The following is a 26189-nucleotide window of genomic DNA, read 5'->3' as shown; positions in this document are numbered from 1 at the left end:
GATGGCATTGAGTAAGAATGTTGTGATTGCTTTGGTGCTTTTTTTTTTGTGCAAAAATGAAAATAAAACACCAAGTCTGCCTCTGGACACAAGTATCCAAATTTTCCTTTTGGGGCCTATCATCATTCCGCACCTCTAAATGGATACGATGCTGATGTGCAGTTGTTTGGCAGCTGATGCTTGGGGATTTTTTTTTTTTTTCTTTCCAGAGGAAAGGTTACCTGGTGCTCCACTTGTGTTTACTGTTGACTTGTCTCATTGCTTATTCCAGATAATTGCCTGTAAGTGGATGGGGATTAAGAGAGGGCTACTTTGAATACCCCAGAGTCCCACACTGCTATCTCTCATTGCTTAGTGTTCACAAACACATCATGCTCTTTCTCTGTCTCTCTGAAGCACACAGTGTGAATGTGTGCACATACACAAACACACACACACACACACACACATACACACCCTCATTCATTGTCTCCCATGATGAAATTTTAGGAAGGTGGACTATGGATCTATCTCTGTTCATATGTTTGTTTGTTGAAAACTACTGGCCCGGTTGTATAGAAACTTGGGTGATGCATCTTGCAACTGAGATGTGACATACAGTATTTAAAGTTGCTCATTGGGGAGCTATGGACACAATAGTGATTCAACCTATAGTCAGATTGCTTGATTGCTGACAATTGATCTGTGGAAAGTGCAGTGCAGAAACACCACAGCAATGAGTGATGGAGACTAAATGAAAAAAAACATAAGGAAATTGTGGATTACCAATTTAAATAAGTATGTCTTCTGCCTTGATTGAGCTTTGTCGCATTTTCAAATACTCAAACCCATTAGATAAGGTCCACCACTTAGATTCAGACTCAGTTTCTGAATTTTGGAACGAAGGACACAAGGGGGCACTGCATCATTTGTAGCAGCATGTTTACTGTAGAGTTGTTTTTTCTATTTGTGAATGGGTACCAGAGACCAGTGCCAGAATGACAGAGGGAGCCTCTCCTGGAGAGATCCACAAAAAATATTACCAAGCAAGCTGATGAGGGCTTCCTGACGCAGAGAGGATGATGCTCCTTTGGACAAGGGAAGAGGATAAGCATGTTGGAAGTGATTCTGGCCTTTCATTCCTTCCACCATCTGCGATCTGCCATAACTAGAAACTCTGATAGCTTTGGCTCTGTTTGCTCTGGAAGAACAGCGCCCTCTACCTGTTTTGTGCCGTAAAGCAATCCAGCAGATTTCCCTCCAAATCTGACCTGGTAGCACACAATGTAAAATGCAGTGTAGAGGCTGACAATGTTATGGCCAGTGGTTTCATTTTTGTACAGTAATTATACTCTGGGGCATCACAGTGAGGGGCGGGGGGGCTCAGGGCCTAATGTGCAAGGGACTAAAAAGTTTACTTTGGTGTACAATTTTAAATGTCCAAGTAGTGTCTTAAATAAACGGAAACCGGCAACATAAATAGGTTGCAAGAGTGAATTTTGCATCCATAAAACATTTTGAAGGCCCTCCCTCGCCCCTCCCCGGTCCCCCGTCGCAAATGGTTCAGTCCGCACCCGCACGAGATTTAAACGTGGGCATTTAATCGTCGCGCGACTGCTGGACGCTGAAGGGGAGCTGACAGACGCTCGTGCTTTCACGCAAACACGCTCAAAACCAAAGCAAAGTCAGGGAGCCAAAAAAGAAAAGAAAGAAGAGTAAGAGAGAGGAAACAACGTAGGAAAACAGGTTCTTACATTTTTTTTTATCAGAGGAAAGGTGAGCTTGCTAACGGTTTAAGACTGCTTTAAGCTAATACCGGTATTTGTGTGATAGCCAGGCTATATCGCTTACCGTCCGAGCAGGCTAGCTAGCTTGCAGATATTAGCATAATAGCTAGTACATCACAAGGAATAAATGCAAATTACCAATCTAGTTGTTTAGACAGAAGCGGAGAGGGGAAGAGTTAATGGTGAATTCATAACGTTAGTAGTACAGTATTAACATAATTCATAAGTCTTTGCACAAAGTGATATAATATGAGGTTATCTGTCAACTTTAGACCAAGCTTATAACGTTGTGAAACACATGGTCCTCATATACAGAAACGGCCACAGAGAGGGAAGCTGCAGGTCACCACCATCTGATGTTGAAGACCTGAAACAAGGTGAGCTTATAAAATGCAGGCTAAATTTAGCTTTATAAAGTGGCTGCTAAAAGGTATTCCAAGCAGTTGTTTGTGGAATAGTTTAAATGAAAGGGACATTAACCACATTGACTTAAAATAGCTTGCTATTGAATATTATAAGAAGGTTAAGAGGCTAATATCAGGTTCCATGCTTTTAGATGGGTATGCCTACATCCTTTCTTCTACTGTATTTTCTTATATTCAAACAAAACAATTCACAACACTAAAAATACTTGAATGAGTGGAGACTCTACATTTGTAGATTGTGAGTCTCACTGTTATAGATTGTGAGTTACATACAAATTGCGTGGGGAAAAAATAGGTTTGTCATACTGTAAAAGGTGAATAAAAATTTGAAGCTGCACACGGCAACTTTGCACTTTGGCGGCCCCAAGTGGCAGCAGTAGATAACTGTTTGAATTTTTAAAATTTGAAGGACTTCATTACCCAGAAATCAGGTAATGTGACGTTACTTACTTCTTCTTAGTATCTGGTGATGGGTGGAGGTGGTGAAGCAGTTCAGCCATTGTTAGTGAGTCCAGCTTTCTCTGGAGAAAGTCTGACATTTTGCTCGTCAGTTTCAATTTGTCACTTTCTGCATGGAGAAGATCTCCCACCAGTAAGCATACCGTACACCAGAATTGAATGTGGGCAAATGGGGAGAATCTGTGGTGTCTCAATTAGGGAGGATAGGAGGCTCTTCTCTGTTGCAGCCCCACTTAATGATTTAGACTGATAAGACGGATGTATTTTTATCTAAAAATCTTGTCTAGTGCAGCTAGTGCTTTAACAGGATATAAATATGTCCATCTTGTTTGACAAAGTAATGCTGTTAACCATAACTATGCATAATGGTGAGAAGAATATGTATGAAACACTTTGAAAGTGTAGCATCGTAGATTCACAGTGCCACCCACAAAATTGCAACAGATGTTAAGCGATTAAGAAATATCATTAAGATCAGAGTGCATAATTGCTACATGGAAAGTGGAAGTGAGTAACAGAATAAGGCACAAGTATGGTTGAAGGAATGCAGGTATGTGTGTTTATGCATGCTCGTGTACAAGGGGTGTATTCAGGTGTGAAAAAGGAACAGTCAGTGTGCGATGGAGGAGGCTGCATTGTCATAGTATTGCCTTTATCAAAATAGCACAAACTGAATTTGCACCTGTTGTACTAGCTGGATATATAAAAGGAAAACCCCCCAAATTCAATGACGACTAAATACAAGGGGAGCTCACACTCACAAATGGAAGAAGTATCTTTGAACAGAACTCAAATCGATACGTTTAAAGGCATACGTTCCACTACATCTGAGCCGTAAAGTAACATGTGGTCAAGTGGCAAAGTACGAGATGTTTTTGTATCAGTGCAAAAACATCATACCATCATAGCAATCATAAAGGGGAACCACAGATATGAAGCATGAATTCAGGGCTCATCGTCCGGGGGGTATCTTAGCATCAGCGGTAAAAACACACACACACACACATACACAACACACACGCGTCTGGCATGGCGTCGCAGCTTCCCTCCCACTGACAGATGGATGGGGTTAATATCATAATTAAGCACCTCGGCCCGACGGTTCCTGTTTACCGCTCGGTTGCTAAGCAGTGACATCAGCTGATCCCTCCCTCCTTCCTCTCTAATCCCTTCCCTCTCCCTCGCACTCCCTCACACACACACACACACACACACACACACACCAACCAACCACACTCTCTCTCTCTCTTTCAGATAGGCAGCGCAGACGTGGGCAGAGTGTGGGGGTATAGGAGGAGAGAGAGGGAGAGGGAGAGAGAGGGAGGGCACATAGTAGGTAGTGTGTGTGAGGCTGTCAGACAGCATGGTCTGGGTCTGAGGAGAGCATTGGAAGAGGCAGCAGCAGCAGCCCACAGATCTCCATGTAGACTAGTGTAGTGGCATCCACATATCACCTGGACCTGTCTGCCCCACAGCACCCACCCAGGACCGCATCCACCTCTTCCACAAAAGGAGGAGGAGGAGGAGGAGGAAGGGGGGGGCTGCTTTTCTGTTTTTGTTATTGTTTTTCTTTTTTTCTTTTTTTTTTCTTTTTTTTTTTTTTTTAGTTTTTTCTTTTTTTTTTCTTTTTGGTTCGGGTTGGGCTCTGGGCTGGACCGCATGCATGACACAACGCAAAGGCGAGAAACCCACCATCAGCATCCAGGAGCACATGGCCATTGACGTGTGCCCCGGCCCCATCCAGCCCATCAAGCAGATCTCCGACTACTTCCCCCGTTACCCGCGGGGCCTCCCCCCCGCGACGCCCCCCCAGGTGGGCCAGGCCGGCTCCCTGCGCTCTGCCTTCTCCTCCTCGGCCGCCGCCGCCGACAGTGACCCGGCCCGCCCCAATGAGGATAACCCGGACCGGGCTTGCGCCGGCGCCTCCGCCTCCTCGCAGGCCGCCAAGAGGGACGAGGAGCCCGACGTGGAGGGATACGACTCGGACGACTCCAGTGAGTAATGACCCCCCCCCCTCTCCACTACTAGTCTCCATCAACTGAGTCTTCTCCTTTTTGCATGATGTTTGCCAAGGTGTCTACATGTGTGTGGCTATCCCTTTTAGGTCTTCCTCTCCCCTTCCTTCCTTCCTTCCCGCTCCCTTTCTCTTATTACTGCGTCTCCATTTTTGCCACTGGTTGCCAGGCATCCCTACAGCAGTGTGGCTTTGTGGCTTTATCTGTCACCTTTTCTTCCCTCTATTCCCTCGTCCATCTCTTTCCTCTCGAGTCGCCCGGTGTGTGTGTGTGTGTGTGCGTGCGTGCAATCGTGCATGCATGTGGTGTGTACTTGCGCGCGCGCGTGTCTCTATGATGCAGCTAACTCTTTGCCTCTCAGCCGACAGCCAACTGTTGCTGCTGCAAAGAATATAGCTTCTCCCCTCCTCTGCTCTACTCTGATAGAGAGGGTGAAATGTGTGGTTTTGCCGGAGCAAATAATGGTTTGTGTGTTTGTGTGCATGCATGTTCATATTTCCAGTGTCTACAGGGTGCTCGGTCTGTACTGTCGATCAGTCTCACCAGGCTGAGTGATTCATGGCTTCTTTGTGAAGCTTCGAATTAGCCGCAGCAGTTTTGCACTCAGTGGACCCTGCATCTGTAGGCGCATTGTTTGCTGTTTACATCCACATACAGGCTAGTGGCTAGACAGGGAAGTTGGCATCTCCAGTTACGAGAGCATATTGTGCGCGTGTGTGTGTGTCTGTGTTCATATCTGTTTAATATTGACTTGTCGATCATAGAGGGAAGGCTCCTTTGAGGAAGCCTTTGTCTGAATTTCATTCCTTTAATCTAACAGGTAGGTTGCCATGAGTGGATGAATGACAATGGAAATGAATAACATGCAGGACAACTGTTGGAGCAATAAGCACTGAGAGTCTCAGAGATAAAGCAAGATTTCTCTATTGGTGTCATGACGTTCTGAAAAATCAGCACCACTCCCAGCAAGCATTTTGATGAAAGTGAAAGTTGAGACCTAAATATCTTTCTGATATCAGGTAACAGTTTCCTAAGCTGTTTTAATATGATGTTTTTTCTGTGACATAATATCGTATTATGATTTTGTACTCATTTGGGTTGACATTGAACTTGCCCACCTCTTGCCTGTCTATCAAATGCTTGCCTGGCTGTAGCTCATGCTGAACATGTTGCTCATAAATGCACTTTACAATGGAAATGGTTGTTGGTGTGTTTGGTCCAGGTTTAAACCTTTCTAGAGCTTTACTGATAGTGTTCTCTACAAAAGAGGCTGGTGATTGCAGGTTAATGTGTGACAGCAGTGCAGCTTCTCTAAAGAGTTAATCCGTGCAGAGCGACATGCAGGAGGGCTTAGGGCATCTCTAATCCAGAACTGGACTGGAGGGGGATGGTAGAGAGCAGAATAGGCAGGTCTGGCCTGGCAGATGTTGCTCTATGACCTCCAGCAGGCGAGCAGGATTTTACAGAGTGGACGAAAAAGGAACCGAGAGAAGCGCTCTCCTCGTGTGTTAAAGTAGTCCTCGATTAGTGAGAGACTCTGTGACTCTGCCAGTTATATAATGAACCAACGGACGAGGAGATTTATGATATTATGCCCAAATATGCTTTTCCAAGGGTGCTTGCTTTTTTTTTGTTTTCAGTAACGACATCATAACCTAGGGTTTGAACATGGGCTTGTTGATGCAATGTGGAGTGTACGTGGGAATCAGTAGTATTAACTGCAGGGAGACACTTTTTTCTCAGACTAAATGTAGCTAAAAGCAGCTAAATTTGTTTGCTTTTGAAGTCATCCACCAATTCTGTCCGGGCATTTGTTATATCCTAAAATGTATCTATTTCATACGCATCAACAGGTGGGAAGTTGCTGCATGAGCATACCAAATTGGTTATTGTACACAATTACAGCCTTTAGAATTTATGGTCTTGAGAGGCTATATAATCCTATCAGCACTTGTCAGTTCAACATCAACCACTCTGCAGGTTTATGCAAACCTCCACAGCAACTCCTCTCCATCTTCCCTACAAATAAAGCAATTAGGCAGAAACATTTACCAGAGCGTCATCTTAATGATTTTACAATCACCTGAAGAGTCATCAGTGATGCAGCATAATTACAGCGCCAGCTCCACTCCAAAAAAAAAAAAAAAAAAATCCAAGACGAAAGGCCAACGTGTCAGATGGAGACGGAGCGTCAATCTAACTACGGTAGCAATTAATTGTAAATAAACGTATTGGATGAGCTGTCAAAAGTCTGAGTCATCCGCATGCTTATCACCGTCCTCACCTACAACATCGACGTGTCTAATGAAGGCAGACAGTGTAAAAATAAAACAGAAAACAAGCGTCTGTTTGGTTCTGATGCAACATCCCAATTGATCCCAAGCCACTGTTACTGCCATGGGAGTTTGGCAGCAGAGACATAAGGCATAAAAAACAAACTACTACTACAGTGTCAGATGAGGTTGCTCTATGGAACAGAAGGCCTTTATCAGTTATGATAAAAGCCCCATGTCTAAAGGAAAAATCCACCCTAAAACCCTTTAACACTGTTAAATAAAACAGCTTTTGGTGATGTACCATGCATTTCTGGGCCATTTTGTTGTTTGGTCTTGTATTTTTGTTATTCCTGTGGATAATTGGCAAAATGTAGACCTCAAGACATCACACTGATTTATTTCCAGCACAGCTACAATGAAGTTTGATAGGCGAACATTTAAGCTATCCAAAACATCAACGGTAATCGTCTGGTTATTCGGAGTGAAGTTAGCTTGATAGTGGATATTGGATATTTAGTGTGATAGTCATGTTTCCACCTTTAATAATTTGTGAAGCAAGCAAGTAAAACCACATTGATGAATATATTTGATTATTGGACAACAATTTACAACCACTGGTTTCAACATTTGAGAAAATATTCAAGGTTGGTACAACAAAAAGGTGAACTACAGCGCTTTGTCTCAAAGTAGCCAGATCACAAATCGATGATAAATGGAGAGAGAATCCGAGGGTGGAATTTTTCCTTTAGGATGATACAGATGCTCCCATAATGTGAAATGTTGAAAGAGTTGCTGAAGGACAGCAGACACCAAGGCTGCTTGATGAAAGCTCACTATAAAAGCTGGGAGCACATCTTATCGGTCTTGCATGCGTAACAGCTTGCAAGGTAACAAGCCTATAACACTATAAATGATGAACTGGAATTTATGACCAGTTTCTCCCATCGCTTTTGCTTAACTTGTGTATTTTTTTAAACGTCATTACATTTTGGAGGATGAGTGGAGTTTTAACACGCATGTGGAGACGACGATCTCATAATTCTTGACCTCATACACATGAGTCACACACTGAGGTGAAGTAAGTTATCTCTCCTGGTGCTGCAGCGGCACTGTGATCAGAATGAAATGTAGTATAGTGGGAAGCCGCAACAGTTTCATTTGATTTGACTGTCTTTGAAGGACCGGTTCGGAAATGTGACTCGCCCCTCTCGCTGTGTCAAATGCTAGAGAAAGGAAGTCTCTCTTCCTGTTGTTTGTGATTTAAAAGAGGCAGCGCTGCCCCAAATTGGTTCTTCATGGTCCTGTGAGACTTGATCCAGTATCTGCAGTTTTCCTCTTGGGTAGGTGGGTGGGTGGGGGTGGGTAGTGGCAGCCTTCTCCCTTATGTACCAAATCACACAGGGACATCTCAATCCTTGCTAGGGACCTGCTGGCTCATCTGCATAACAGCAGCATTTTCTGATTCATTGTGACTCAACCTTGATTTTAATTGAAATGGAAAAGTGCATCACCCACCAAGTGTCCCAGCTCCCCCGCGAAGGGGCTAATCAAAACCAATTGGATATCCAGATCTCTGCCACATCAATTAAGCGCTGTTCGTAGTGGGCACAGAGGGCCACATCCCCGCCGATGCCACATGAAATAGTTGGTGTGACCCACATGACAGACCAGGCTCTTGTGTTTTTGAGAGATAAGCCTTGGAGGCATATGTGTTGACAGGAGTAGCGTGTGTGTGTGTGTGTGTGTGGGGGGGGTGTTGGTAATGTATGCTCACAGGTCTCCCCTGAGATGTCTTGCTTTGGCAGCACTGCCGTCTCCTCGGCAGTAGACCTGAGCTATCTGCTTGACTGGGTGAACTGCTGTGAACTGCCCTTACAAAAGAGTCACATGTGAACACCTGCATGTGAATTCAAAGCACATGTGCTTTTTGGACACATGTTGGTTTTTATTAGTGAACATGTGAAATTTCCCGTTGAGATTTTCACCTGTGAATGTGTTTCTTTGCATTTGAAATTAAGTTTTCACACATGAAACAAATATAGACATGTCTAATGGCAGGTGAAAATGTAAAAAAAAAAAATTCACGTGGGGAAAAAAACTCATCTAGAAAAATGAGTCATATGATGGTCACATATGAAAACCAACATGTGTCCAGAAAGCACATGTGCTTTGAACTCTCTTGTGGGTTTTCACATGTGACTTTTTTTGTAAGGGTGAAGAGAGATTAATACAAGATAGAGATGCACATTTTCAAATAAAAATCTTGGATCGATTTGCACTGTTAGTTAACAATCAAATATGGATGTTCGTTAGGCCCAAATATGTTACAACCCCAGGTCCAAGGGTTCAGGCACCGCTGCGTTAGTGCTGTCAGCCTAGGAATCCTACTTGGTTGGCTTTCCACCAGTCCAGTGGATTCGTATCAAATGGTGGAGGCATTTCTTGCAAGTAGCTCTCCACTTTAGTTTAATGGTCATTTGCACAGTTGGACTAACCGGCTGCGATGGCGCAATTCTAACCGTTAAGATTAATCAACGTTATACATAACAAACAATAAATCGATCATTGATTTTTGACACTATGTTGAGTGATAGTAGACTCCATGCTAACACTTTAACATACACTATGTTGAGTGATAGTAGACTCCATGCTAACACTTTAACATACACTATGTTGAGTGATGGTAGACTCCATGCTAACACTTTAACATACACTATGTTGAGTGATAGTAGACTCCATGATAACACTTTAACATACACTATGTTGAGTGATAGTAGACTCCATGCTAACACTTTAACATACACTGTTGAGTGATAGTAGACTCCATGCTAACACTTTAACATACACTATGTTGAGTGATAGTAGGCCACTAGCATTATACAAATTGCATTTTAGTAATAAAAAGTTGTTTTGTGAATTATATTATATGTTCTGTGGATTCTTACATTTTAAAATATGAACTCAATATAGCTGATGTCCCCAGGTTTGCTTTTGGAATGATTTCAGGCGAGCAACTACGAATTCTTCAACATAGTGTATACTAAACTGTTAGCAAGCAATCTACCGTTGACACAGGGATGATTTTGGTGTCTGTTTTCATCACATAACAGGTAAGCTGACCAATGGGCCATTCTCCCAAAAAGTTGGTGTATTCCTTTAAGAGCACAAGAGCAGGAAGAGTGCGGCAAGCCATCCGTCGCCTCTCCCAGACCAAAAGCCATTTCCAGAGCTTTGCACAACAGAAGGCTGCACCAATCCACTTGAAAACATCCCCTGAGCCTCATAATGCCCATTTTAATGTAAAGAGTGATTTCAGCTGCTGCTCGGCACAGTAGATTCCAATCAAGAGTATATCTGCAAGCTGTCCAATAGTAATGAGTCACTGTAATGTCCCATGTTTTCTTTTGACTAACCCAGCACAAACAAAGCTGGCCAGATTGTCAGTCTGTTAACATTATAGGTTATTATAGGTGCTTTCTCTCAACAGGGGCCATTTAATGTTTTAAGTTACGAGCAGCCCTGCTTCACCAGATAACAAAGTCTGCCTCTGTCCTGCCTTCATCCCACTAAGCACATTATGTAATGATAATGCCAGCTATTACACAGCTCCATTTGGCATCTGGGGTTGTCATCAGTGGGGACAAATTTTGTTTGGTTTTAGTTGGTCACTCTTTGCATGCATGCACTGAAATAAGTGTGTTTCAAGCCCACTGAATGTTGCTGACACGTGGGCACTTGTTTTGACGGCTCCGTAAAGCTGCACTAGGCAAAGTGTCTATGTAAAGAAACACCTGTCTTATCAGCCTAAATCACACAGTGGGGCTGTGATAGAGAAGAATGTCCCATCCCCATTAATTGAGATGCTATAGATTCACCCTATTTGCCCAAATGAAAGTCTGACACTTCTCCACACAGGAGGTGACAAATCGAAACTTAATCGATTGAAACTTAATCGTTTGACATCCAAACTGTCTCCTAACCAGCAGTGAGCAGCGCTCCGTCCGGAGAAAGCTGACTCCTTTTCTCATCCCTTTGGTTTCCTTTGGTATAAAGCATCACAGACCGGATGGGTTGGTAAACATGAGTGTTTTGTGTGCAGGTTACTGTGTCACGTAGCAGGATTTCTGGGTATTGAAGTTCAGATTTTAAGATTTTTTATTTGAAGTTCAGAACAGTTACCCCTGACTGCCATTTGGAGCTGCCACAATGCGAAGTTGCCAAGTGCAGTTCTTGTTCATATTTAGATGTGCTTGCAGTTAATATGACTCCACCAGAACAGTGAGTATGCAGGTTGGTGTTGACCTTACCTGCTGGGTAACACTGCCCACCTCTCCTCCACTTCTGCCCATTGGAGAGCTTCAGGCTCATCATTTTTTTCTGTAATATATAAACTACAAATATACTTCAATTTGAACCCTAGTGAAAGTGCTTTGCAATTAGTTTGGCTTGTGAATGCGGTCACAAGTCATTGTGCTATAAATAAAGTCAGTGCAGCAATGGTTAAATGGCAGTTGTTTGCTTCTTGGAGCGGACTATAGGATATCTTATCCTGTCTTTAATGTAAAACACCTTGATTGATTGTGATAATGCCAGCTAATGATTGATAATGAATCCTGCATTCTTTACGCCTCAGTTCACACATTTCAGCACGTTACCAATAATTGGCCTCTTAATATAAAGTTGTAAAGCTTATCAGTTCTCTTGTAGGATTGATGCGAACAACATATTTTTAGACCACTTCATATGAATAAAGGCCGCCATGGGGGTTCAGCATAACGAGCAGGCAATGTGCTTACATCAAATATAAACCTGACATAGGGCTACAACCGTTTCCAAGTTTAGTTGAGGTTCAGTAAATGGCTACTTTGTCGTGATTTTCTGCCTACGCCACCGAGTAACATCAAAGATGGTTGTAAGACCTTTCTGTAAATGAGGCCCCAACTCTTGTCTTTCTTCCTCGGCCAAAGAGGCTTCCTCTCCCTCCTCTGCCAGCTCCTCTGTGGCCTGCTTCAGATTTCCTCCTGTCACTCTTTCGCCCCTGAGAAGATGCTGGACTCATGTACAACTTTCAAAGCCTCTGCATCCTGCCACAGCTGGATCGATAATAGGTCTCTGCCCTGCCTCCTTGCACTTGGAAGCAAAGATCTTAGTATCTCAGTCTTTTCCTCTCTTGTGCTGCCTGCACCTCCTGAGCTCGAGGGGGGGAAAGCTCCGGTGGTCTCTGGGCCGCGTACACGATGTCTGGCCTCAGAGTGGAGTGCTGTGGTTTGTGTTTGAGACTGGAGCTGCTTGGTCAGGTCAGCTCACCTGAACTAATACTTGCCCGGCATGAGGATTTTCTCTCGTAGGTGTTTTTGTGTGTCCTCTCCCTTGTCTGCCAAAGTAGAATTGATTTCCTTGGGGCGGTGGGAAACCTCTGTTTGCATCTTGCCAGCTTGTCTCCACTACCTCTGCAAGCATCCACCTCATTAATAAGCAGTCTGGTCGGCTTTGAAATATTACAGTGGCACATCAATGGCCCATAACCTAATTGTGATTAAAAATAACATGCTTCTCTAATCATGCATAGGCTATACTCTTAGATAGAGTAATGTGGTCATATATCATGGTTAGTCAATACCTGTCAATCCTCCCAAAGTATATAATAGGGCTAATGTTAAAATTACATCATTTACTGTTCTTTTATAAAGTCAGTTATTACAAATCCAGTCAAGTCGTTTATTTTGCATTTTTTGACTTTTAAAGTCTCAAGGAAATGACATTTTGATGGTGTCTCGCTTCTGTACCTTGACGAATTTCCAGGTGAAACAGGATGTTGGGGCGGGACATAACATGGAGAGAGACTATTCAATAGTGGCCGACGGTGTGAACTGATGGGACAGCCGTATCCGTTAGGGAGAGACAGGTAGTATTATTATACGGTGGGAGGAGTAGAAGAGGGATTTGTTCAAAAATGAATGAATTAACCTCTTAAGATACACTGTTAAAGGTATCTTAAATTAAAGGTAGATAAAGGTAATGGGATTTTGATATAAAAATTACAAGAAAATATTTTTTTGTAAATCTTTTGGCACATATTGTTAAATAAGTGAATATTATGACATGTGAATTAGTCATTTTTCCTTCCATTGCGACTTTCATTTAGCCATTGGTCACATAAATCCCACTCTTCCTCCAGCTGTTGTGAATTCAACACGGCAAAGTCCCTGCCTCCGCTGAAAGATAAGGTAAAAGAAATACAAATCAAGCATATTACCCAGTGACATTTAATTGTCATGTTGAGCAGTAAAAGCATATTTTGTATGCATGCTGTGTCTCGATTGAGGTTTATCAAAATATCATCACATAGGAGCTTACATAAAGATCCATGACTCGCCTGCTTCTGGCAGAAGGGTACAAATGTAGCAGTGCTTGAGTCATCTTTTAAAGGAAACATGGGCCTGTCAGAACATGTAAGGCCAGAAAAATTATATTTTCAATGAAAGTCTATTTTCATCAATAAATGTAGGGGCGTACTTGATGGAGTTATTTTAGAGTCTGTAAGCCTCCATTCCGGGCGTGGAGGGAATAGAAGAGGAGCTCTAACTGTACCACACATCACCGGAAGAGGGTTGGTGGACAAACCGAGGCAATCATATTTAGAGATTCCCATTTTTCAAGAGGCTTCACATAAATATATGTCAGTTCCTTTCTCACCAAAAATAAGGAAACGTTTGCCTATGCTTTTCAAATAATGAAAATGAAGAATGAAAATTTAGCAGCTTATGGTGTTCAAGTAACAGAGCCATAGGAGTTTGATTTTAAGAAGAAATATTTTATAGTTATATGGATCTTGAACATTGTGGTCCAATATTTTGATTTTCATTAAAGATATTCAATTGAGTTTTCCTTGCGAATGATTTTTTCAAATAGACAGTATGTATGTAATTCCATTTTTATGTCTCTCCACCATGGTACATGGTATTTAGGACATTATGGTGTCATGGTACACAATAACTCAAGAACAATACATGATAGAAACTTCATCCTTATACCACAGGTTCCCCCTTTAGAGTAGATGATCTGACTAGATTTTGGAGCACCTTGCTAAAAACATTTGCATACTAATGAAGAAAAATGGGAGGACATTAGCCAGCTCAAGTGCCTGTTAAGATTTACTACTGTATTGTTCACACCAGTTTTGAGATTCCAGTTTATTTGTCCACCAGAGCAGTCAACAAAAAGTGCAAAAATGTGCTCATATGCCCTCAGCATACCCTGACTTATTTGCTTGTGGCATGCTTTTGCAAGCCTGTGAATCCTTTCAGGCTGGAAAAACATGAAACAACTTTTGATCACTAATGACAAATTCCTAATTGGTGGTCAAAAAAATCTATCCTTGTAAAAAAACATATTTAAATCCCGCAAAGTGCATATGTCTCATCTTGCTGAAGAAAATGTTTTTTATTGCAAGACTGCGAGTTCCAGCTGTTCTCAGTGCTGCTTCATATTCACATGGCACGCATCCTGATTTATAGTCTGTCTTGAAATGTTTTATAGTGAGGATGGGTAGCAGTTCAAGGTTTTTACATGGTAGCTTTATGATTCCCATAGATAGTTTGTGGTTTCTGCTGTGGGTCTAAGGCTTGCTGTGCTTTATGCACCCCAGGATGCAAATGAAGCATAGTCCTGTAAGTCCTTGTACTATCTCCTATGCATTAGCAGGAGCAGCCAACTTATTTGATGGGTGTATCATAAAAGCATGAGTCATTATTCCTTTAAAATGTACATCCTAACATGTTATAGATGTGTTCTGGCATTGAGGGTTTGATGGACCACCATGACCATATCTAGTCTCTGGGTGTCTCTGTACATCCATGTTTAATTACCAGTAATAGTACTATTATAATAGCACTGTAATAATAATAATGATGATAACAACCAGCTAGCCCAGTATAGGCCTGGAAGTGTGCTAATACCCCACTAGAGAACTTCAAGCATTTCAAATACTTCAAGCAACTTCATGGCATTTCACTGTAAAAAGGCCATGAAGGTCCACCTCAGGGCCTTGGTTCCCACAGATAAGGCCAGGCTTTGTTCCACAGAGCCTTTTTTTGCATCGCTTCACAACAGTGGAGGGCAATCTGTCAGCCTATTACCCCTGTTCTTCCTAGGGAGAGATAATCTTCACCTCAGTACCAATGCAGGGGCGCACCAGTGACCAGAAAGCCTGCTGCATGCTTTCACTTGCTCAGCCTTTTTCTGCTCTTCATATAGGCAGGTTGGAGTTTTAGTTATACAAACATTTCTCAGAGGCAGAGCTACTCTGGAGGCAGAAATGATCTCATTGGTGGAGTTAAACCTCAATCGGCGGAGCCAATGAGCCACAATTTTTTGGAGCACAAGTTAGCTAACTGGCCAACTTGAATGGCACAGAAGGAGCTCTGGTCAAAATATAAATGCCAATGACTTCTTTTTTCATTCATTCATGACCATGGCATTTATGAACTAACCTAGATAACCTACACTTTTCTTCAGTTATTAGCTGCATCCTCTTTTACCCCTTGCCTTTTTCTCTGGGCTTCAGTCTAATGTTACTTGGCCAGAAAACCTGTGGTTCCCTGGGCCTCCCCACCGAGGTTTAACTCAACCAATGAGATTATTTCTGCCTCCAGGGCAGCTCTGCGACTGAAACTCCAATCTGCAGAGAAAGATACAGAGTATGTCCTAGGCACATGATTTGGCTCTTGGAAATTCATGGATGGAAAGTCATGGGAATTTCCAGTCTGGAGGAACCTGCTGTTACATGCATCGCTTTTCCAACCCTTTCCCCAAAGGCTCAGGCTCTGGGCCTGGTCCTTTAGAGGACTAATGAGTGACTGCGTGGGCCAATAGTGCTTGAGGCTGAGCCTGGCTCACCGTCTGGCGTTTAGGCTTGGGCAGTAGGACACAATGGTGCCTGTCAGCCAAAGGGGAAAGAAATGTTGATTTTTATACAAGTCGTGCCCCATGGCCCAACTGCCCTGCTGGCTTTGTACATAGTGTGTTGGTTGTCTAGGGGTTCTGGGAATCTCATTGTGGTGTGTTTTACAGAGTCTCCATTCATATTGAACATGTAATTGGTTGGAGAGACAGTTTCAACACGATAGACCAATGAGCAGCTGATTGTCACACCTTCAACCAGAGAGGAGGTACTAATCAGTGAAATGAGCTGCTGTTTGGTTGGAATGAAAACATGCGGACTCTGGGGCCTTGATGGCCCATGGTTGAAAACCACTGTAACAGAGAATGGAGTGCTATCTATATAGCTCAAGGTCACTTGGAGAAACGTTCCAACCAAATCAGTAAGTGATTCCACATGAGTCTATACAATGTGTTGTACCAGCAAGCAAATGGTATGTTCTAAAGAATTATCCTTGTCATCTAGCCAGGTGGAAATATGTAACTTGGTAGAGAGACCTGTTCCTACAGCAGCAAATCACAAATTCCACAAGGGGATCCAAATTATAATTTGGGAGACGACATCATCTCACCATCTTTTCCAAGAATTTATGCTGTGAAGGTTTGAGTCCCTGCAGCTTATTGCCTTTCTGTGTGGGTTTTGACTCGTGGTTTCTACCACTCCCTTAGCCTAGACTGTTTGGTTCGATTAATGTAAACCCTAGAGCATTTACTCCTTTAGTTTGGTTCGTTTGGGCAGGTGAGAATGATGCCATTCAAACTTGGTGGAAACGGTGGACTGAGGTGCGGTTTGCTTGTGGTGAGAACAAATACAGACCAACCACAGGATATGGGCAGTCACAGTCTTGACTAATGGTCATATTCAACTATTTCTTCCTGAGCTCTTAGCTGGTAATACCACCAGTGAATATAAATAAAGCCTAAGAGCATAGTTAAGTACTGCATGATTTGCTAATGCCAATCAACAGAAGAAACTTTGCTTTAATTTCCCCCCAGGCCAAGAAGTATGATAATGTGGCAGGATGACAGGTCACCAAAACTGGCCAATGAATGAGTTACCTGTCAGTCCATGTGACCTTTGTTTACAACTCTTGGTTCATTTGTAATAAGGCAGTGTGACTGTGAACCCTAAACGAACTAGATGCAAAGTGCATCAATGTATCATTTTCTGGCATGATTAGGACCAAAGACATCAAAACTATAGGTGTGTGATAAGCAACAAAGAGTGATTGCCCTTGCGTGCCTTGCGACAAAACGTTTGATCTTAATGAACTGGAAGGTGAGGAAACCCTCCTGCTTCTCTAGAGAAAGCATGGAAAAGGCCACCTCCACCCTCAGGGACCTAGACCAGGATGCAAGCGAGCTCTGGAATACTATAAGATCCTTCCTAGAAGTACTTGGGTACATTAGGTGTATGTATGTGTAGGTAAACATGTGTGCAGATGTAACAATGTGCGGGCACATACATCTTGGACTGTGACCTTGTGGGGTGCAGGCGGTGCTTAAGGACAGGTTGACTTGTTGATTCTGTGTATCATCAGTTGTCCATTCCTTTTCTTCTTCTCCCCCTTTTTTTTTGTATTTATTTTTATTTTTATTTATTTATTTATTTATTTTTTATTTGTACAATCATTTTGTCATCTGTATGTATTTAAATTATTCAACTATTATTATTATTATTATTATTGTTATTATTGTATTATTGTATTATTGTTTATTTACTTATTATTATTTTGTTTCTATGAGCAGGGAGGGGAATGCTGGGGGGCTAAGGGGAGATAATGGGGGGTTATTACTGTCTAAAAAGGAAAGTATGAATCTGTAATACTGTTTCATCATATGTGCAGATTGTTTGGTTACAAAAAAAAGATCCTTCCTAGACCTACAACCACACAGATACTTCTTCCCTGTATAATCACTGTGCACAGTATGCCAGCCCATTCCACATGTTTCTATCAACCGAAATTCTTCCTGCTTACAGCATCTATCCAGTCTAGCCATGGTCCGTCTGTTTACCTATCTATCTAGCCAGAATCATCCGCACGGGTACTGTCATGGTGACATGTGTGCACCCTAATTGAATAAGAGCACTGTGCCCCCCCTTCCCCCCCTCCTCTAGGTCATTGTTGTTGTTATTGTGGATCTTGTAGTTGTTGTCGCTGTTGTGGTTTGTTTCATGTGCTGTGTCTTTATTGTTTATGAAATTGCAAAGGAAAAATAAAAATTATAAATAGCAAAAAAAAAAAAAACTATAGGTGTGATCACACCCTTAGTTACATTTTGAAAGCCTAGTCTGAAACCCATATACCCAAGTATTTCATTCTGCATTCAGAGTCGCATTTTACATGGCGTCATTTTACCTGATAATAATTATTCAATGCTATTGATGACTGTTTCCCCAGGGAGATTGGTGGTTGACTTCTCCTGAACTCCTACAGAGCTGTGCTTGCCAAAAAGTGAAAAAGTTCTAGCAAAGTGAAATATCACTTTATCTGCTGGGCGCTGCAGCGTTTTAATCTCGGAGTCCTGGTTGCCTACCAGAAGTGTATTTACAGGAAGGAGAGCCAAAATGGAAATGGGAATGTTGCCTCACATTATGTAGGCGGATAAACAGACAGAGAGATAAAAATACACACATATATACAAAAACCTGACAAATGGCACGGTAAACACTGGGCCATTGCTTTTGCTGCTTGTTACTTTATGTGTCTAAACTTGTTTGCACTCCGATTACTGTGCTGACGATGCTGCACAAACTCCCAGTCTCTCTTATGTAAACCTCTCCACTCAACACTGAGTAGGATTAGAGAATTGTGTAATGTGTCATATGTTTAAAATTGAAACAGCCAGAGTATTTTCTGGAGCATTTTTTTAAGCTCTCATCAGAGTCCAGCTCTTTTAAGCTCTGCCATTAGTGAATGAAATCTACACATACAGTCATTGTAAAATAGACTTATCAGCAGAAATCAATACCCATGTCAAGCACAATGCTTAACTGTGGTATTCCCCACTTCCTGCAACGACATTAAAGTCAACAAAAACCCTTGGTTGTTAGATGCAGACCTTCAAGCTACCAGCGGACGTTCAATTGTGTAATTGAGTGGAAAAATGAAATCTTTAATTTCCTAATGTACAGTAACCCGCCCAGCCCTCTCAATGTCAGACAATCATTATAATGAGGCTCAGTTCTTCTTTAAGTGTGTGGGGAGGACGGAGACCACTCCATGCCCTGTTGGGATACAGTGTACTCCAAGACAGAAGAACAAGACATAACCTGTGCGTGCAGCCCATAAAAACCAGCTGATTCTCCTCTCCAACCGAATGATTTTGGCTTCATCCAGTGTGCTCTGATGCGTGGGGAGTAGTCAGTGCAAAACCATGAAGTGTGATAAAGAAAGAATCTTTGGGTGTTGGACTTAGGGTAAAGTACTGCATCAGCCCAGCACGGACAAAATGTGTCTTCATTTGCTAACAAATCCATAAGTGACAATCCCTCTGAACTAGTTTTTATAGCCCACATCCCTGTCATGGCTGTAATATTCCTGTAGGACTTTTCCCTGTTCACCATTGCAATCCAGTTGCATCTAAAACACTCATACTCACTCATACTCACTCATACTCATTCATATCCAAGGAGGCCTTTTAACAAGAGGACTTTATGATATACAGTTCTATTGGTCAGATTCACTTTTATAATGTAAAAAAGGCGATTGTTGTTTTACATAGACAAAATCGTTTGTTGCTGGAAGATTTTTGTGATTTCCCTCTGCCTAGTCAAAGTGTGTTGAGGCTGAACATGAGCCTTTGGAAGTTGATTATACCCAAAAACAAGAGGGTTTGTCTGTGGAGCAACCAGTAGTATTAGGTGCAACACATACAATGGAAATCTCGATAAAGTAATAATTGGGGTCATATGTACATTTTGCTACGCTCCATCGCTGATTGATACAAAGCAGTAGTGATTCAACCTATATCCAGTTCATGAAAGCTTTTAGCTTTACTTTTACGGCAGCAGCAACAGTAATTTGTTTGGAATAAACAGAAGAACTGGGTAGTGAGCATGAGCAGTGATAGCCACCGTGGCTGAACAGACCAAGAAAAGAGCCTCGCCTACAGAAACTTGAGTGCAAAACACAAACGCAATGACTGCTTATCACCAAAGATGCCAGCAAAATGAAAAAAACAAAAAACAAAACCATCATCTTGTGGATTATCACTGAAAATGTAGTTAACTTAAACCGTAAATCTAGTGAACATACAGTAAGGTTCTTCCATCATCTGAGACAAAAGAAAAGCATAAACAACAGCAGTGGCTACGCATGCGCATATTGTGACCACCATGTTTACTGTATATTTGTAGTTTGACAGCACACACTGGACTCCTATTTGTGTCACTAAAGCATATGATCGAAAATGGCACTCTGTTCAAAGATTCAATCTGCTCTGCACCATTGCTTTGTTGTGAACCACCACTCCACCATCCCTCATCAAGGTCACCCACCCCCCAACACCCCATCCTCCCACCCCCCCCCCGCACTCAATGCTGTAGAGATCAGGGGTTCTCTGAAGAGCTACATTTGTATAGATCTGAGTGCAGTTTGATCGGGTCCTGTTGCCTCTAATGAGTCGGCAACGCCTTGGTAAGCTGCCCCTTGATCCCTCCAGTGGTGCATTTATACCAAATACCAGATAAGGCCCCAAAGTGGCACGTGCTGGGCTGCCTGGCCGGCTGTTTGACTAAATTTAGCCGACACGGTGCTGCAATTAGAGACTTTAGCACCTCTCGGGGTAGGGTGCGGATTTTCAGTTTTGCTACCATTCATGCTGGAGTGGGCAGTTACAGTTACAGACTGAATTAGAACAGGAAAAAGCCAATCAACAATTTTGTTCAAGTGGATGTTGACAAAATCATATTTCATACCCAAGGTGTGTATATGAGATATGGTGTACACCCTGGCCCTCATGCACAGGCACACAATGTCTATTCATCGATGCCATGTATGTCAAATTATGTGCGATACAAAATCAGCGTTTTGCATTTGCAGAAAATGCATACAAAAAGGCTGATATACTTTGAAGTACTTAGTCCTTTAAAGATAAAGTGCTTGTGATATTCACGTATGTTATGCATGTTGACATTTTAAACAAGAATAATTAACATCAAAGCAGCAAAATTGTGATGTTATGGTAATTTGTTTTTTACAAAGATATTTGCGCATTGGAGGTCATGTTTCATGTTTGTCAGAAAAGCGGTCATGAAAATAGAAAATAGATCGATAAACATAAATAAGTAATTAAGCATCGTGAAAATGGCTCAAAGGAGCTTTGGTCATGCTGGGGAAAGAACTCTGAAACAGAGTTCAGTGTTGGCTCAGTAATAAATATTTCAACCCCGTACGTGGAGTGAAAAAATGTGGTTTATGAATAAATAGAATTTGAAAAGGTAATGTTTTTAGAGTTGTGTAGCACACCACTGTTGCACAAATCAATAGATCTACAGACACTGGAAGCTTCTCTGATGCTACTGTGTTGTTGTGTGCATATTTGACATTGTGTGTCTGTTTGGCCTAAAGCCCCAGTACAGAGTGCATCAAATCCACATAGCATTACTACATACGGTAATGTTGGCCTATTGAATTTGCTAAAAAAACAAATTGCTCTGTGTGCAACGGTATCTGCTTATTGTTTAAATGATCATTGGACATGGGTTCATGTCTCTAAAAGATAATCAATATATGTTTCCTCAAGTCTTATTACTTATTATGCAAGTATTGCTGGTCAGGCTGTTATTTTAAGTTGAAGGACAGCCAACCCCCTCTGCTGTACAAATCACTTTTTTATATACACATTTTTTCAATTCAACAATGTTCTAGAGCGGCAAAGCCCTACAAATGGCTGACATTTGTCTTAAATGTACAGTCGTACTGAATCACAAGTTATCCCAGACAACTCTTTTTGTAGATCTTACATAGATACATAATTTTGCTCTTTCATGAGCCACCGTAAAAGCTTTTCTCAGATCTGTAAGTGCTTATTTGCTGGTGTAATGTCAAACTTTCATTTCAGTCCGACTTTAAAGTCACAGTGAAACGGCGTTATGAGAGCAACTTGCTTCCGTAATTTTAGTATTTCTGGATGAAACGGCATGTTGGGAGGTGATCATTCAAAAGTGTTAAACCAATGGGATAACAGGGGGACTGTGCAAAAATCTGCGATGGTTTCATGAGTTGGAATTTTTATGTCCCCCCGCACACATACATCACACCTATAACAGAGAGATAAATCCACAATACAGTACAGGGCCTGCGTCATCATTTTACATTATATCTTCACGGTCTAGCTTTTTCCAAATTTCTGCTTTTTGACGGGAGAAGTTAAGGCTCAGGATGGAGTCCATGAGAGAGATCTGAAATGATTTCCCTCCCTGACCTGCCTGAGGATGGATTGTTTGCACAGTATGCAGTCTGACTCGCACCCATGACCTTTATGGTTTCTGTGGCTCCCTCAAATAACTGACTAAACCGAATATAAGATTGAGGAAGGTGAAGGGGCAGAGAGGGACTGACTAGAAGACTTAAATTAATTCCTCTGGTATCCCACACTCCCTATAACCAGTTAGCCTCTTCAAGCTGATGATAAAGCCAGTTAAAATAGTGTTATGGGCTGAATAATGCCACCTACAGACCATACTTTGTATTTTCTTCCATCTCAAGCTGAACTCTCATTGGGTGTTGCCAGCCTCTTGTCAGATATTTGTGTTGTTGTCCATCTCCCACTACAGCGGTTCATCCAGATTTGTCCAGATTTGAAATAGAAGTCAAGCAAGTTTGACCCAACGGATCTGTAACTTGATTGGGAGGCGAGAGACCAAGCCCTCAACCCTCGCAATCCAACAGGATTACCAATGAATTCCAGTTGGGATGGCAAAATTGGGCCTAAAGTAGGGCTAAAAGTCATGCAGTAAGAACCCAGCATAATAATAAATAGCACATTTTGATGTTGAAAAGCCAAAATCAAAGTTGAGTTCCAGTCCTAAATATGTATCTTTCTGATATCAGTTCAGTTTCAAAAGCTGTTTTTATATGAATTTGTACCCTGTCATAGTATCATATTATGAAATTCTTTTGTGGGTTGACGTTGAACTTCGACACCTCCTGCACATTTCTGTCTGTCAAATATCATAAGGGTGGGGGTAGGGGAGTTCAGTAACTGGGAGAACAAGACCTATACTGAAGGATGAAGGTGGTCTCAGGCTGCACACCTTTCTGAAACATGAAAAGACTGAATGTGCAGCGGTGCTTGGAGCACCGACCCGTCTCGGTTGAACGCACTGCATGATGAAGCCCAACCTGTGAATGCTCTGGCAAGTTTCAAGTTTCTATGAATGCCTTATGCTTTGCCATTGTCTCGGTCTTATTCCCGCTTACGTGTTTGTTTCATGCGTTTTATCAATGAATGCACCATCTCACCGGTTGTGTTTTTTTTGTGTTTTTTTTTAACATTGGAAGTGCTCGGTCTATGGTCAATATGCCCCAGGTGGGTGGATTTTTCAGGGACAGGCAGAAACTCCACACAGTGCACTACAATCTATATCCAATCTATTCTTGGTTGGATATCACTGAGTAGAAAGATTTTTTTTTTTTTTTTTTTTTTTGTCATTTTAGCCTTCATTTGATAGTTCACAGTGGAGAGAGACAAGAAAGATTGGGGAAAGAGAGGGGAATGACATGCGACAAAGGTCCTGGGCTGGATTTGAATGCAGGACTGTCACTGTTACATGACATGCACCTTAGCCAACTGAGCCACTGAGTATATTATCATGATAAAAATACATAAATAAAAACTTGCACTCCCCTTCAGGAATCTGATTGTGGCATGTCTTAGGTCTCTACACATGTCTTCTATGTCTGAAATCACACGGTCTGGTTTATAGGAGATTCAATAGTGTATGGCAATGATGGCTCCACCCTCTAGTCCTTTATAGACACGATGAACTCTGCCACACTGGATGTATGTTGAGTGAAACAGCACACTGCTCACCTCCTTCCACAAATGTACAAAATGGGTGCAGAGGATAAAAGCAATTAGGAGGTTAGTTGTTTCTCTCCAACACAAGCACTTCCTGACTTTCATTCTCTCTGTCTTGCTGGGTGAGGAAAATAATCTTTCGTTCCTCAAATCCCATTCTAATTCATCACTTTGTGAAAGATGAATTGCGCTATTAATTGGAATTGAAATGCTTAACGTTTTAATAAGCCCTCGCATGCATTTTGACACCATACTCATTTGTCACAAGCTCAAGCACTTTTTGAGTTTAGCCCGACTGGCCATTTCCAATTAATCCTGGGGTTCACTCTAATTGTCTCCCACACCCAGAGTCTCAAAATACGAAAATCCATTATTTATTTGCACTTCTTCCCTATTGGCGACTTGTAGCCTTTCTGTTGCCCGCTTCCCGCCAGTAAAAAAAAGCCCTCCCATGGCTTCATTTATTAAAAGTGCAGTGAAGAAGAATTATTAATCATGAGTCATGTCCCTCCCCTTTAGCCTCGATGGTGTTAATTCACCAGCAAACAAGTTTTTAGGTGTATGTTCAGCCAGTAGCTCATGACCTGACGGGCTTCTTACTAAAATTAAGACTGAAACAAAGCATGGATGTTTACTAAAATGAAAAAAAAAAAAATGAAACTACTATCCTTGCCTCCTTAAATGAAAACAATGAAATGAGTCTTGGAGTGAAATCCAAAATTACAAAAAGCAATGCCGGTGATATAAGGATGTGAGCTTTAAAATCCATTTCAGGTTCATTCAGGCTAAGTTCTTTGGCCTTACATCAAGCATAAATCTACACACAATGAGATTTAATATGTGAGAGACTTTGCATACAAGAGTACATACAGTACCTACAAGAAATAGAGTGCTCTTTGTGCATTAGGGCTGCAAATGTGGTCCAGCCCTCCAGAACCACTCGGCAGGCATTTTCCTGCTGGCTAGTACAACACAGTGCTAGCTACAGCCTCCCGCTGGCTAACATAATGCAATCCGTCTGTCTCCTCCTCCCTGCACTCTAAAGACTCAAAAACACAAGCCTCCATTTGATCAGTGGATCTTAAAGCAACCAGCTGGCTTACTCAGACGACAACACACACTCACACAGCACGCATGCACACACATGCACACACCTGGCTCTAAATCCCCATAGCTGTAGTTAATAAAGCATACACTGTGAATACCTGTTAATACAAATGCCAGTCTGGTTGTTGGTATAGCAACAGGTTTACAAGGCCGTCATTTTCCTTACCTGTTTAAACATTAGAATAAATGCCTGTAAATGCCTGTGGAAAGAGGTTAGTGCCAGCAGACATTGCGTTTGAATTGCACACATTTGAATTTGTCATACTCATATTGAGCTGTTCAATAAAAAGCCGAAATATTGTACGCTGGCTTCGCAAGAGGAGAGGATATTCTGGAAGCACCTTTGAACTTTTTTTTTTTTGCAGAGAATAATATTGACCGGTCAAATCCGGTCAGGGGAAGGAGATGGGACTTAATCGGCCCGATGAGAAAGACGGAGGATATTCCCGACTTTATCTCTTTTCATCGTATCATCCATCAGGAAGCCCTTGCAGCTAAACTCAAAGACTGTGACCTACAGAGTATGACGCGGCAAAGTCGTACGCGCGGTGAACTTTATTATCGCGAGGACACCGAATCACCGGCGGTCCCGCGAGCCGCTTGAGGAAACACCAGACAGAATACGCCGACTTGATACCGCACAGTGAGATGAGATGACTTGTCTCTCGTGGCAGAGTTCTGCGGGGGTTTCTCCGCCCCCTCAAATCCGTGAATTTTCCTTGCGAGCGAGGGGAGAGACGAGCCAGAGCCGGAGGATCCGCAGCCGATATTAAAGCCGGCCTTTTTTAACTGACACGGCCTGCCACCTGGACACGGTGAATCTCCAGCTCCAAGGGAAGGCAGAAGCTCCCAGCATTCCAAAACAAAATCACCACACTGTTCATACCTGACAGGTGGTTTGTTCATTTCCCCCCTGAACTAAAAGCAACATTTTAGCTACGATGCATTTGTGGGCGTGTCGGAGCGGTTGAAGCCGGAGTCCAAGATTCAAGGATATACTGGAGTACAATGAGTTTTTGCAGCTTCATAGAGAAACCCCTTTCATGTGCCAGTGTCGTCTCTGACCCCGGTCATCACCGCCCTGTGTCCTGGCTGTGCTGGAGTGGAGTGTGATAGTGGAGCTGCAGGCAAGTGACACATTGCAAGGTGAAGTAAGATCAGGTAGTGCCCATT

The 26189-nt window shown here is 42.3% G+C and overlaps 1 protein-coding gene across 1 annotated transcript in view; it reads left to right on the top strand.

Annotated features, from left to right (window-relative positions):
* The first annotated feature begins 4313 nt into the window (after nucleotides 1-4313).
* doc2b (double C2-like domains, beta) overlaps nucleotides 4314-26189 on the top strand; it is a 103725-nt gene continuing 81849 nt past the window's right edge. The window contains exon 1 of the mRNA XM_071513488.1: nucleotides 4314-4644. Within this exon, the coding sequence (XP_071369589.1) occupies nucleotides 4314-4644 (331 nt within the window). The remainder of the gene's footprint in view (nucleotides 4645-26189) is intronic.

This window comes from Centroberyx affinis, unplaced genomic scaffold, assembly GCF_046629955.1.
Source record: "Centroberyx affinis isolate AG114_WGS23_722 - 3 ecotype Tasmania unplaced genomic scaffold, CSIRO-AGI_Caff_v1 ptg007210l_1, whole genome shotgun sequence".
Taxonomy (NCBI): Eukaryota; Metazoa; Chordata; class Actinopteri; order Beryciformes; family Berycidae; genus Centroberyx; species Centroberyx affinis.
The sequence above is the reverse complement of the archived record's forward strand: the minus strand, read 5'-3'. Positions and strand labels throughout refer to the sequence as shown.